Source organism: Corythoichthys intestinalis, chromosome 16 (assembly GCF_030265065.1).
Source record: "Corythoichthys intestinalis isolate RoL2023-P3 chromosome 16, ASM3026506v1, whole genome shotgun sequence".
Taxonomy (NCBI): Eukaryota; Metazoa; Chordata; class Actinopteri; order Syngnathiformes; family Syngnathidae; genus Corythoichthys; species Corythoichthys intestinalis.
Window position 1 is genome coordinate 49348767 of NC_080410.1, and position 14528 is coordinate 49363294.

General features: G+C 40.4%; 1 protein-coding gene across 2 annotated transcripts in view; it reads right to left on the reverse strand.

Moving 5' to 3' along the window:
• LOC130932121 (transcription factor MafG) overlaps nucleotides 1–14528 on the reverse strand; it is a 49990-nt gene continuing 35462 nt past the window's right edge. Inside the window, exons 2-3 of one of the 2 annotated variants that reach the window (XM_057861534.1) lie at nucleotides 4607–4679; nucleotides 1–1837 (exon numbers count right to left, since the gene is read on the reverse strand). In XM_057861534.1, coding sequence (XP_057717517.1) covers nucleotides 1406–1837; nucleotides 4607–4642 — 468 coding nt within the window. In that variant the 5' untranslated portion in view covers nucleotides 4643–4679 and the 3' untranslated portion in view covers nucleotides 1–1405. The remainder of the gene's footprint in view (nucleotides 1838–4606; nucleotides 4680–14528) is intronic. The other variant, XM_057861533.1, reaches the window with a different exon arrangement.

Sequence of the window (14528 nt, forward strand, 5' to 3'; positions counted from 1 at the left end):
ACGTTGGTGATTGGGGTCTATATAGTTGCCTCTTTTTCTTTGGGGGCGGAGTTGTTGTTTTGTTGGTGTTGTTGGCGGTAAGCAGAGTAAAAAGAGGGTGAAAAATACCACGACTTCCGTGTCTAATTTTTCGCCGCCAAGCAAGCGTTACAATATTAATTAAAAATGAATGAAAACTAAATACTATTGAATATGTCATCATTATCATTTTAAAAATTTAAGTGATGGGTAAAAATAGATTATGACCGGATTTTTATGACCCTGTCAGTCAAAATGACAGACAACGAAAATGTCTAGCGCAACCTCTGCATTGTATATATATATATATTTTTTAAAGTCATTATTATTTTTTTTTTTTCCAAACTGCATTTTTCCATCCAGAGTGAGGGGGCACACTTTAAATATATCAAAGTGATATAGGCATCTTTGAGTGAACTTTTAATAAAATTCAAGTATCTTGAGGCCGGGCTGAGTGTCCTCTTTTTTGGAAACCAAAATATGGTCACCCTACAGTGCGGTCAACGTAAAAACAAGTTATTTTTGGAGCAACTCTGGCAAATGAGTTTTGTTATAAGGTTGACAAAATGCTCATAAGTTATCTTTGTTGCCAAAATAGTGTTTTTAGGGCTTTTGAGGTTCCTCCACCCATGCAGAAATTCACATGTAGACGAAAAGAACTCCACATCTTAACCTTTAAAACAGTAAAGCTTGTGTGACATTTTTTTTTAAAACACCTGTAAACAAAAACAACCTATACTTCACCATATTTTCCTGTAAGAAGTTGATTCAACGGCAAGAACATTCAAGGTTTGCATCACATCCATTTTTTCTCCTTTTTGTTTTCAGTGCATACACGTATTATTGCATCTACCGATTCTATCGGAAATGACTCTGCTAAATGCTGTCACGCCAGTCGAATTCGCTGCCGGAAAGCTGGTCGTTCCGTCCGGATCTTGGCCGCCATTTTCCAGCGCTTTTTCGAACGGCTAACACGTCACGTTTGGCTAAACGTTCCCAAGTTTTCCGATCTGCGAGCTAATTGACAAGTGGAATCTTTGTAGGAAGTGTAGAATAAAGTGTGCTATGATTCTTCTTCCGTGGTGTATTCCGACTAAGAAGTGTCCCAAACATGTTCTGAAGACACCGTTTGGAATTGTTGAAATAATATCTCTTATCTCATTGGCTGCCGTTGATGGCGGTAGACGTCCAATGTTTTTTTTTATTATTAACTGGCAGAGATTGACAGTATGTATTGGACGTCTATTGCCGTCAATGGAAACCAACGAGCTCATCTACTTTGGATTGTACTGGCTGAGAGGCGGCGTCCCAAACGTGAAGAATAGCTGCACCAGTTGTCCGACGAGAACGTTCCGACGCTTTGCCGATTTTTGGTCATTTAGCGCTACTACGACCTGGCCTCGGTTTTGGATTTGACGATGGTGATGACGCTGGTGGCGGCGACTTTACCGGGGATGAGGGGCCCGATGACGGAGGCCACGGGGTTGCGCGCTACAGTCCTGGCGAAGCTCTGCAGCGCCTCGTACTTGGAGCGCAGCGCGTCCAGCTCTACCTTCATGCTGGCGTTCTCGGTGGCCAGCTTGTTGACTTCTTGCTGCAGCAGCGCCTTCTGCTTCTCCAGCTCCTCCTTCTGCGTGACGCGCTTGACCCGGCAGCTGGCGGCGTAGCCCCGGTTCTTTAAGGTGCGTCGTCGCTGCTTCAGCTGCAGGATCTCCTCCTTGGTCAGGCCGCGGAGGTGCTGGTTCAGCTCTCGCACAGACATGCTCACCAGCTCGTCGTCGGTCAGGCTGGTGCCATTTTCGCCCGGTTCCCGCTTCACCTGACGGCGTTAGCAGAGGTCAGTTAGAACGAGTTACATTTACTCCGTTGCTTTTACTGTACTTTCACGACCATAAGGCGCACCAATAGACTTCATAATGTATTGACTGCTCAGATCGGTCATGCACTGCGCCTCGCATTCAAGTAGGGGGCCACCCACATCAAGAGGAGCTATTCAGAAACACACGCACGCAGGGATCTAACGCCGGATTTCTGTTGAAAATGTACGAAAGCTGTACCGCATACAAACAGGAAGGATTGTCTCAGAAATGATTTGTTCGAAGATTCAAGGTAATTATTATATTTTTCATGCATGCATTTTGAAACGCTGTGAAAAAAAATCAGTTGAAGAAATTAGCCGCTACGGCATTGGCATCATAGCTTGTAATATTTATGTGAAATAAATGCTAACCGCACTTTTTTTTTTTTTAACCAAGAATCGAGAGTTTTACGTCGCTATCTATGAAGAAATCGGGGATTTAAGCAGTTATTCACAAGAATTTTCACCAGAAAAGCTCTGTTTAAATCAGACGGCCCCTAGCTACATTGACTAACAGACTAGCATTGTACTTTGACATATTTATGTAAAATAAACGGGAACTCCATGTTGTTCTTTCTTTCACTTTTGACCAAGAATCGAGACCGTTTTATGTCCATATCAATAAACAATTTGGGAATTTAAGCATTTATTTACAAGTATCTTAACCAGAAAAGCTCTGTTTACATCAGATGGCCGTTAGCTACGTTTACTAACAGACTAGCATTGTACTTCAACTTATTTACTCAAAATAAACTCTAACTGCACAGTTTGCTTATAACCAAGAATCGAGACTGTTTTACGTCCAAATCTTTAAAGAATTTGGGGACTTAAGCATTTATTCACTAGAATTTTCTTCAGAAAAGCTCTGTTTACATCAGGCGGCCACTAGCCGCATTCACTAACAGTCTAGCATTGTACTTCGCCATATTTACTTAAAATAAACTAACTGCACAGTTTTTTTTTTGCTTTTAACCAATAATCAAGACTGTTTTATGTCCAAATCTTTAAAGAATTTGGGACTTAAGCATTTATTCACAAGAATTTTATCCGGAAAAGTTATTTTTACCTCAGCCGGCCACAAGCTATATTCACTAACAGACTAGCATTGTACTTCGACATATTTATGTAAAATAAACGCTAACTGCACAGTTTTTTTTTTGCTTTTAACCAAGAATCGAGACTGTTTTACGTAAACATCTATAAAGAATTTGGGGATTTAAGCATTTATTCACAAGAATTTTCATCAGAAAAGCTGTTTACATCAGGCGGCCGCTAGCTACATTTAATAACAGACTAGCATTGTACTTTGACATATTTACATAAAATAAACACTAACTCCACGTTTTTTTTTTAGCTTTTGACCAAGAATCGAGACTGTTTTATGTCCATATCAATAAAGAATTTGGGAATTTAAGCATTTATTTACAAGAATTTTAACCAGAAAAGCTCTGTTTACATCAGACGGCCGCTAGCTACGTTTACTAACAGACTAGCATTGTACTTTGACATATTTAGTTAAAATAAACTCTAACTGCAGTTTTTTTTTTGCTTTTAACCAATAATCAAGACTGTTTTATGTCCATATCTATAAAGAATTCTGGGATTTAAGCATTTATTCACAAGAATTTTCCCCGGAAAAGTTCTTTTTACATCAGCCAGCCACTAGCTACATTCACTAATAGACTAGCATTGTACTTCGACATATTTACGAAAAATAAACGCTAACTGCACAGTTTGCTTAAAACCAAGAATCGAGACGGTTTTACGTCCAAATCTTTAAAGAATTTGGGGACTTAAGCATTTATTCGCAAGAATTTTCATCAGAAAAGCTCTGTTCACATCAGGCGGCCGCTAGCCGCATTCACTAACAGTCTAGCATTGTACTTTGACATATTTACATAAGATAAACGCTAACTGCACGGTTTTTTTTCTCGCTTTTGACCAAGAATCGAGACTGTTTTATGTCCATATCTATAAAGAAATCAGGGATTTAAGCATTTATTCACAAGAATTTTCACCAGGAAAGCTGTTTACATCAGGGGGCCATTAGCTACATTCACTAACAGACTAGCATTGTACTTCAACATATTTACGTAAAATAAACTCTAACTGCACAGTTTTTTGCTTTTAACCAATAATCAAAACTGTTTCATGTCCATATGTATAAAGAATTCGGGGATTTAAGCATTCATTCACAAGAATTTTCACCGGAAAAATTCTTTTTACATTAGCCAGCCACGAGCTACATTCACTAATAGACTAGCTTTGCACAGTTTTTTCGCTTATAACCAAGAATCGAGAGTCTTTATAGATGTGGACGTAAAACAATTTGGGGATTTAAGCATTTATTTACAAGAATTTTCACCAGAAAAGGTCTGTTTGCATCAAACGGCCGCTAGCTAGATTGACTAAAAGGAATTTTACCATCAAATTTACTATCTAACAATAACAAGCGCTAATATGCTACTCCAAAACACAATAAACACAAGCTTGCAGTTGGAAGTCCTATGATTTAAAGCTCCGTAGAAATTACGTGGACGCTAAATTAAGTTAGGAAAGTTCATTTAAATACATAATGAAAGAATAGGCATCAAGGGGTTCCATCCACTGACCCGGAATAATAGAAGAAAAGAAAATTCACCACAAAGTCTCCCTGGAAACAGCAGAAGCATATGAAGAATTTATACCGATTCTGGCACACGATGATTATAAAAGCGACTATTCTGTTACCTTTAAGGCCTTGTTTCCCTTGTGTGGCGTCGTCATTCCCCAAGTGCTGCGTCCACCTGTGCTGCTGGTTGATCTGTGGAAAGAAACACACTTACAGTCACTCATTGCCTGTGAATGAAATACAGTTCTTTCCCATATTTACTGTTTGACTGTAATTCTCTAACACGCCCAATATAAATTAAATTGTATTTATATCATAGTTTAGGAAAAACAAGCAGAATATATTTGATATTAGGGACTTGGAATGATTGAAAATTGCAGCGGCAAGGCAACGGGCAGATAAGGGCATAACAGATACAGGAAACCTCCTGACAAGCAAGAAATCTACAAGCCCACGTCTGCACCACCAAATCCCACAATCAGCTCTTCTGGACAGTCCACAACAAATGGCGGGACATCCTGTTTTACCCACAAGGGACACCTGATAACAAGAAGACTCCACAGCTGAGAATTTGAACACTCAGCAATGAGGCTGGCAAAATCCCCATCATCGGCCCAACCTGCAACAGAAAATTACCCGAAACAACGCCCAAACACACCCTTCTTCCGGATTACAGCCCGGTTCACCAGAGCATTCAAAAGACTGAATTCTTTAGCTAGCACTGTCTTTTCTCGGGTATCTTTTGTGAGATGGTGACTCTGGATCCAGTCCTACTCACCTGGGTCTCTTTTCGCTTTTTTGCCTTGCTGAATGATTGCTGTCGACTTCGAATAAACTGTCAATTTGTGTTTTGAAGCCTTTTTCCAGCTTTTAAAATGCGGTAATCCAGTGTTTTTCAACATTTTCTGAATCACGGCACGTTTTTAAACTGGAAAAAATCTCACGGCACACCACTAACCCAAAATGTTCCAAAATTACTTTCTGTACAGGATATTTAATTTTAAAATAATTTCTCAATATTTCTTAAAGATGTCGCGATCGATCGGGTCCGATCACGTCATTTTCAAAGTATCGGAATTGGCAAAAAAATATCGGACATGCCTTTTATATATATATATATATATATATATATATATATATATATAAATTAAATCGTTTTCAAATTGTATTTAACGTTACAGACAAAATGTTTTACACTCATCCAGAGTCTTTAGTTTTGGCTTAAAGTAGGGCTATCAAATTTATCGCGTTAACGACAGTAATTAATTTTTAAAAAATTAATCACGTTAAAACATTTGACGCAATTAACGCATGCGCTGCACGACCCACTCACGTATTGTCGTGTTCAATCTATAATGGCGCCGATTTACCTATATATAGAGCTAAAAGGCAGTGTAAAATGAGTAAAGTGAATTTTGGCAGTCTTTGGAGCCTTTTTTAAAATTGGCTAAAGCCTTAAAATCCCTCTATCAACAATTAGAAATATCGTGGGAAAGCAATGTGGGGAAGGAAGGTAGTAGTTGATCTCTTTCTTTACACCCTATGTTATTTCCCAACGCAGAGAAGATATATCAATTGTTGCCACTACGCACAGTCATGGTTGCACTTCCCATCATGCATTTGGGCAGAACAGTTAAATGGCTACAGTATCATTTATTGAAAGCTCAACAAATACACTAGATCAGGGGTCCCCAACCTATTCCACAAAGGCCCACTGTGGGTGCAGGATTTCATTCCTACCATACAAGGTGACAACACTTTTTCCCCAATCTGGTGTTTTACAAGTGCAATCAGTTGATTGCAGTCAGGTGTGGCTTGTTTTAGCAGAAGCCTCATTGGTTCAACTGTCTCTGCTGGATCGGCTGGAACAAAAACTAGGACCCACAGTGGGCCTTGAGGACTGGGTTGGAGACCCCTGCACTAGATGGCAATATTTAGTCACAATATACAAAGTCACATTTATCCTTTAAGGATTACAAGTCTTTCTATCCATGGATCCCTCTCACAGACAGAATGTTAATAATGTTAATGCCATCTTGTTGATTTATTGTCATAATAAACAAATACAATACTTATTCGTCCGAGTTGTATTCATTTTTTTCTTAATGCATTGCCAAAATGTATATGATCGGGAAAAATTATCGTGAATGATTGGAATTGAATCGGGAGCTAAAAAAAAAAAAAAAAAAGCAATCGGATCGGGAAATATCGGGATAGGCAGATACTCAAACTAGAGCGATTGGGATCGGATCGGGAGCAAAAAAACATGATCGGAACAACCCTAATATTTATTGTTACTCAGTGTGAAACTTGAGCCTGTTTAGATGAACACAAAGCCGATATCCTATCAGGAATCGTCGTCAACAGCTCTCAGTTTCTCTCTGTTATTATTATTTTTTTATTGCAGTTAGGCTTGAAAAGTTAAGAATTATCAGACAGGCGGACTTTAGCCTGTCTTTAACCGCATCAGGGCCGAGCATCTCACTGACAATAGCTTTGCAGGCAGGTAGTATTAAGGTCTCTGCCAAAGTGTAGGACTTTCTCGATTTAGCAACAAGTTCAGCAACAAGTTAACTGGCTTTGAGTGCTTTCTCATTTACCTGTGTATTTAAAAAAAAAAATTTTTTCAAAAAAGTTGCCCGTTTCTCCGTTTTCACGAAGGTGAACAAAATAGTCCATCAACTAGTTTTGAGGCGACGGGTGTTTGGTTTGGATATGATGATTAGGATAGCTGCTCGTGTCGCGTTCAAGAACTGCTCGGATGTCTAGCCATTTTGCTGTCCTCGACAAAGTGTTGGAATAAAACATGGGGAGGATTGACGGTCGTAGCATATGGATGAAATGGAAAGGACACTTTCGTGGATATTGACTCTTGATGAGTCTAATTAAATGATGTACAGTAGACGTGCTGTGGTCCACATTGTCGCGGATAGCAAGGTTGCTGATGGCTAGAAATCCGAGCAGTTATTGAACACGACACGAGAAATGACTTCACTCATCTGGACACGACTGCAATTGCCTATCTAATCCTTCCTTTCTACTGCAAATCTCGCTGTCTAATAAAAAAAATTAAATAAATAAATAAAAAAACGATTTGGGATAATTTCTCGCGGCACACTGATGATCTCTCACGGCACACAAGTTGAAAAACACTGTAGTAGTCAACTCAACTAAGCTGAGCGCGCGGAGTTTGGCCTTTTGGCCAGATTGTCGGGGTCCCGTCGGCCCAGGTCGTTGGAATTGCGCTTGCCCGGGTTCCGGCAGTTCTGTTGCCGTGATTCCGGCAATGTAGCTCAAATGAACAGTTTTCATATTGACCAGTATGAGTGTATAAAAAATAAATAAATAAAAAAAAAAAAATCGATATTGAGATATAGACCCCAATCACATGACGTCACAACTCCACCCCCCTGACTGGAGCCGCCGTATAGACCCTACCCACGTGACGTCACAACTCCTTCCTCCTGACTGGTGCCGCCCAATTGTCCGTCAACACATCATGTTTACCTGTTACGGCTACGTACATTCGTCCGATTTACGACGTGTTTTTCTGCTCATTAACATTAATAATCAAAATGGTGAAGGCGTGTGTGGCGGTCGGTTGCAATAACAGAGAAGATAGACGGAGAAGACGGAGAGACTTGAAGTTCTACCGGATTCCGAGAGACCCGGAGAGAAGAGAGCGAGATGGGCTGCTGCAATTCGACGAGAAAACTGGGCACCAAACGATTACCACAGATTATGTAGTAGTCATTTTATATCTGGTAAGATGCATTTAATATATATTTAGAGGGTTTTGGGCTGACAACCACAATTAAGATCATTGCTAGGCTAATCGACGACAACATACACGTATGTATGTAGTGAGAGTGCTATCGCTAAACCATATAAACATTAAAAGCCCTAACTCCATTGACAAACGACATGAAATATATTAGACTTGACAGTGGATGTTAGCAATAACAAAAGATTTTGAATTGAAAATTTCGTAACTCACCTTTCCAAGCACAAGATAGATTCCTGCCAAATTTTCGTGGACGAGGACCTGTTTCACCCAACCAGCAACTAAGTATTTATAAGACTCCAAGCTCTTAAAGTTTTCCAAACTTTCGTGAGAATAGGCTGATTTTGTGTGGACAAGATAGTTGTACATATCAGGCTAGCTAGCAGATGTCAGGCAAATACGGCGGAGACAGCGGGTCGAAAAACATCGATTTAGGCATCAAATATGGATCTGGCGAATGGATAAACTGAAGCTTTTCCACATAACGCCTTTTATGCAACGCATCAAGTGAGTTTACGGCATCCGAAAGCACCGGGTCTTCCATGAAATGCATTATCAATTGCTCGATCAATTGAGACCATTGATAATACAGACACAAAATGACGGACAAGGGGGCGGAACCATACAGCGAGCGCGTGATTTTGTGACGTCGGTGGGTAGGGTCTATTGTCCGTCAGCTCATCGTGTTTACATATTACCGCCACGTACATTCCTCCTATTACTGCATGTTTTTCTGCTTGTGTAAGGAATCACCGCCTAGTAAACGAACCCAAAAACCTTCCTGACAATCGTTAACATTGATTAATAAAAATGGTGAAGGCATGTGTGGCGGTCGGTTGGGGTAACAGAGAAGATAAACAGTCATTTTAGGAGTTGCTGTGTGGCCATTGTTAAAAGGGCAAATCTCGAAAGCAGCACGGTTTGTATATCTCGATCCATGATGCGCTTGTGTCGACAGCCGTTAGACAGCGGCGAAAACATCAATATGATGCCAACACGATCGCAGACATCATCAGACGGAGACTATGAAGCTCGTCATCACGGTCGCACAGCAGGAAGGTGAGCGCAACAACAGGTGTTGCGCCGAAAAATAGCCGCCCTGCGTGAAATGTCCCCCCTGACGGGAGCGCCCGCACGGAAACGACTTTCTTGTACCGTGAATATGTATTATTTTACTCTGCTTGAACTAATAAATGTCATTCCTGTGTGATTGTCATTGGGATATGGTCGTGAAAACCTGTAGACTAATACATTTCTGTTCAAAGATGGTTATGTGCCCCAGTCCACGATTTGTTACTAAAATACAGTACAAATATTTTGTGTAATTTAATTTAAAACTGATTTTACAGTCGTAAATCCATTACTGTAATGTGTCCATGAAAACATTTGATGTTTTCACGTCAATAAAGCGTTATAAATAAGCGCTCCCGTCAGGGAGGGCGGCTATTTTTCGGCACACACCGGCCCGTTGTCGATTAAGTTTCATTTTACAATCGTGACAACGGTGACGCTCAGCTGATCAAATGTAGTTTTATATTCGGGCCGGTGCCGATTTTGGGTACCCGACTCCTCATCGTGACATAAACTGGAGTATGATTGGAAATTTTGTGGTCTCAGGACGAGCTCTGATGCACGGGACGGGACCGGACGGGAGGAAACATCGGTTTGGGCATCAAATATGGATCTGGCGACTAGATCGACCGAAGCTTTTCCAAATAACGGCTTTTATGCAACTAATCCAATGAGTTTACAGCGTCTGAAAGCACTGGGGCTTCCATAATTTGCAAGTGAATCCACCTTTAGAAACTACGATCAATGACAATACGGACATACAATGACGGGCAATATGGCGGCACAATACAGCGATCACGTGATTGTGTGACGTTGGTGATTGGGGTCTATATCGCGATATTACATCACATCATTCTCGAATCGACTCAAAATCCATATCTATTGATCCTTGCATGTTTTTTTGGGCATTTCTACTCCCGTCCTGTAGTTTTTGAGCGGACCAGAGTTTGTTTGTTTAGTCTAAACTCGAGTTCGGATGCACGTTCACACTAAAAAACAAAGCGGACAATCGCAGAAAAAGAACTCTGCTCCGTTTAAAACGGATCAAACAGTGATAGTGTGAAAGCGGCCTGAGCAACAAAAGGTGAGACCTTGCTAGCCAGGCGGTGACTCAGGATGACAAATTTAAGACATGCGGGGGCTTGGGTGTCCTCCACCGTGTTTAAGCTGAAACATTTCCATCCTTGGTGCTTTACAACGCAGCCCCTAAATGCTGTGTCAGCGACCCGGGCGTCTACCTACCAACCTACCCCTGTGAGCCCGGCTAGCACATTGCCTCAGTAAGCTGATTTCCACCCGCTGGCATGTTTGCAACTAAGCACGCAAAAACAATTGCGTATCAAGGGGGCTCTTGGTGTTACTTTTAAGAATTAAAGGGATCCCCAAAGACGTGTCGACAAGTGAAGGACACACACACACACAAACACGCACGCAAAAAAAAAAAAAAAAAAAACGAGCAAGACTGGCCGCCTATTTCCATGGCAACAAAAGAAAGGGTGCTACAGGTGGGCTGCTCGGCAGAGACAAAGAGAGAAGGAGGGAGGGAGACAGACGCTTGTTAAAAATGACCTGAATACGACACCATCACACAGGATGGGGACATAACAGGAGGTCGCGTTGTGACTTGCATTCCTGATGCCGTCTGCTTGGGAAGAAAAAAAATACAAAGTCCTCGTAAAAGTGCAATATTGCCCGTCTAAAAAAAGTCTTTGGCATTCTGCAGGGGGATAGCCAGGCTAGCATTTGCGGCCACTCGTTTCCAGTAAGCGTTGGGACCGCAGATGCAAAAGAAACGGGATAATGGTCTGCCTGATGAGGCGCAGATAATGGACAAATAGATAGAAAAGTACTTGCCTAATGTCGATGGAAAACAAATCGCTCCCGTTCTTGGTGCCAGGGAAGTATTTTGTGTTAAAGAGAATGGGTAAGGACAACACAAAAAATCTTTACCATAAAGTTGTTTTTAGTGTTGCAACGATTAATTCGAGTAATTCTGGTAGGAAAAAGCTGCGAATTCTATTTTGCTGCTCTCATGATTCATTTAATTAGAGTGGCATTTTAATGGTTTGTTTTGAAAGTGTTGCATTTAGTTTATTTTATTGCTTTGGGAGGATACACTGCCCTCTGGTGGCAACAGTTAACATGAAATAACTAGGGCTGTCAAACGATTAATTTTTTTTAATCGAGTTAATTACAGCTTAAAAATTAATGAATCGTAATTAATCGCAATTCAAACCATCTATAAAATATGCCATATTTTTCTGTAAATTATTGTTGGAATGGAAAGATAAGACAAGATGGATATGTACATTCAACATACGGTACATAATTACTTTATTTGTTTATTATAACAATAAATCAACAAGATGGCATTAACATTTTGTTAAAGCGATCATGGATAGAAAGACTTGTACTTCTTAAAAGATAAATGTTTGTACAAGTTATAGAAATTTTATATTAAAACCCCTCTTAATGTTTTCCTTTTAATAAAATTTGTAAAATTTTAAATCGAAAAAATAAATTAGTAGCCCACCACTGTTGATGTCAATAATTACACAATGCTCATGGGTGCTTAAGCCCATTAAATCAGTCGCTCCCAAGCGCCAGCAGAGGGCGACAAAACTCCAAAAAACAAAAGTAACTAGTTGGCATTGCACTGTGCTGTCATTTTAATCTGTTTGAGCGGGGCATGTGCGTTAATTGCGTCAAATATTTTAACGTGATTAATCAAAAAAATTAATTACCGCCCGTTAACGCAATAATTTTGACAGCCCTAGAAATAACTCTACTAGGCTGAATCCAGCTGCTCTTTGTTCAGGCCAACATGAGGCTTAGTTGCTGTTTGAGCAGCTAGTCCCCGGTTTATGAACGAGTTCAGTTCCTGCGCTGGTGATGTAACCCGGATTCCCGCGTATGTCGGAATTAACCCTTTAAATACCTCAAAACACCCTCTAAAAAATAATAATAAAAATTAAAAAAAAATTTAAAAAAGTATTTTACGTCATTGTACTGTCCTCGCCAAGATGTTGGAGCCAAGTCCTAGCTGGAAAGTGAGCTAAGCTCCGAAATGAGGATGTCAGACGTCAGTGGGGTTTACAGACTTCATTCAGCTGCTCATGACATCAACACTTGCAGAATAAAACTAAAAAAAAATGACACAAGCAACAAATGTGCGCGCAGGCTGTCACCTCTGTCACACGGCTGCTCTGTGTGTGCGTGCGTAGTGGGGGCGCTTGCTTCCTGCGCCAAAATAAAAGCATGCATCACCAACAAAAGTCAACATAAAAAAAAAAAAAAACAACAACAACAACGAGACTCAAGCGTCGTAAAATCGAAATCGCGTAAGTCAGGTCCGTCGTAACCCAGGGACTACCTGTACGTTTTGCTTATGCATTTATGATTTAGTTTAAAGGCATATTTAGATTTCTTTCTGTGGGAATATGTGTTTGAACGTTTTGTAGAAAAACTAATTTATAGTATTTAAGCTAGCAGACTTTTGCTATGCAAATTTATTACAATCTGTTAAAATTACACATTAATTTAACTAATTAGACATCTAAACTCTAATTATTTTTGTTCTTTTAAAAAAAATTTTTTTTTTTTTTAACTTAGATCTTGAAGGAATCTGACCTTCTAGCCAGACCGCCAGAATCGCGCCAGCCGATCCACCGGACCCGCGCTGGTGCAGCTCCAACGACCCGGGCCGGCGGGATCCCGGCAATCTGGCCAGAAGGCCAAACTCCACCTTAGTCTTACCCTTTGTACTGACTCCATTTTGAAAGGTTTAAAGAAGGGTCACGGAAAATTTATTCAATTTATTCGGTTCGACAGCGATCAAACAGAAAGGCGAAACAGACACAGACTCAGGCGAGGAGGCAAACTCGTTCCAAGGTCATCATCTCACACGTCATCAAAAGGTTCCCGAGAAAAAAAATAGTGGTAACACTTTATAATAACTATCCGTTTTACTAGTTAATAGATAATTAGTAAACTGTTGATAAATGATTTATTGTTGATTTGTGAAGTATTTGTTAACAGTTTGTTAAGCATTTACAGGGTGTTCCAATATGGTTGACCCCATTCTAAATGCCCATGCTAGTTGATGGATCTTAATAAAACTATATAAACTTTATGTTGAAGGTCCTAAGTTTTATTGGTTAAATAAAAAAGTGCCTTGCAAAAGTATTCGGCCCCCTTGAACCTTGCAACCTTTCGCCACATTTCAGGCTTCAAACATAAAGATATAAAATTTTAATTTTTTGTCAAGAATCAACAACAAGTGGGACACAATCGTGAAGTGGAACAAAATTTATTGGATAATTTAAACTTTTTTAACAAATAAAAAACTGAAATGTGGGGCGTGCAATATTATTCGGCCCCCTTGCGTTAATACTTTGTAGCGCCACCTTTTGCTCCAATTACAGCTGCAAGTCGCTTGGGGTATGTTTCTATCAGTTTTGCACATCGAGAGACTGACATTCTTCCTTGCAAAACAGCTCGTGCTCAGTGAGGCTGGATGGAGAGTGTTTGTGAACAGCAGTCTTCAGCTCTTTCCACAGATTCTCCATTGGATTCAGGTCTGGACTTTGACTTGGCCATTCTAACACCTGGATAAGTTTATTTTTTAACCATTCCATTGTAGATTTGGCTTTATGTTTTGGATCATTGCCCTGTTGGAAGATAAATCTCCGTCCCAGTCTCAGGTTTTGTGCAGATACCAACAGGTTTTCTTCCAGAATGTTCCTGTATTTGGCTGCATCCATCTTCCCGTCAATTTTAACCATCTTCCCTGTCCATGCTGAAGAAAAGCAGGCCCAAACCATGATGCTGCCACCACCATGTTTGACAGTGGGGATGGTGTGTTCAGGGTGATGAGCTGTGTTGCTTTTACGCCAAACATATCGTTTTGCATTGTGGCCAAAAAGTTCCATTTTGGTTTCATCTGACCAGAGCACCTTCTTCCACATGTTTGGTGTGTCTCCCAGGTGGCTTGTGGCAAACTTTAAACGAGACTTTTTATGGATATCTTTGAGAAATGGCTTTCTTCTTGCCACTCTTACATAAAGGCCAGATCTGTGCAGTGTACGACTGATTGTTGTCCTATGGACAGACTCTCCCACCTCAGCTGTAGATCTCTGCAGTTCATCCAGAGTGATCATGGGCCTCTTGGCTGCATCTCTGATCAG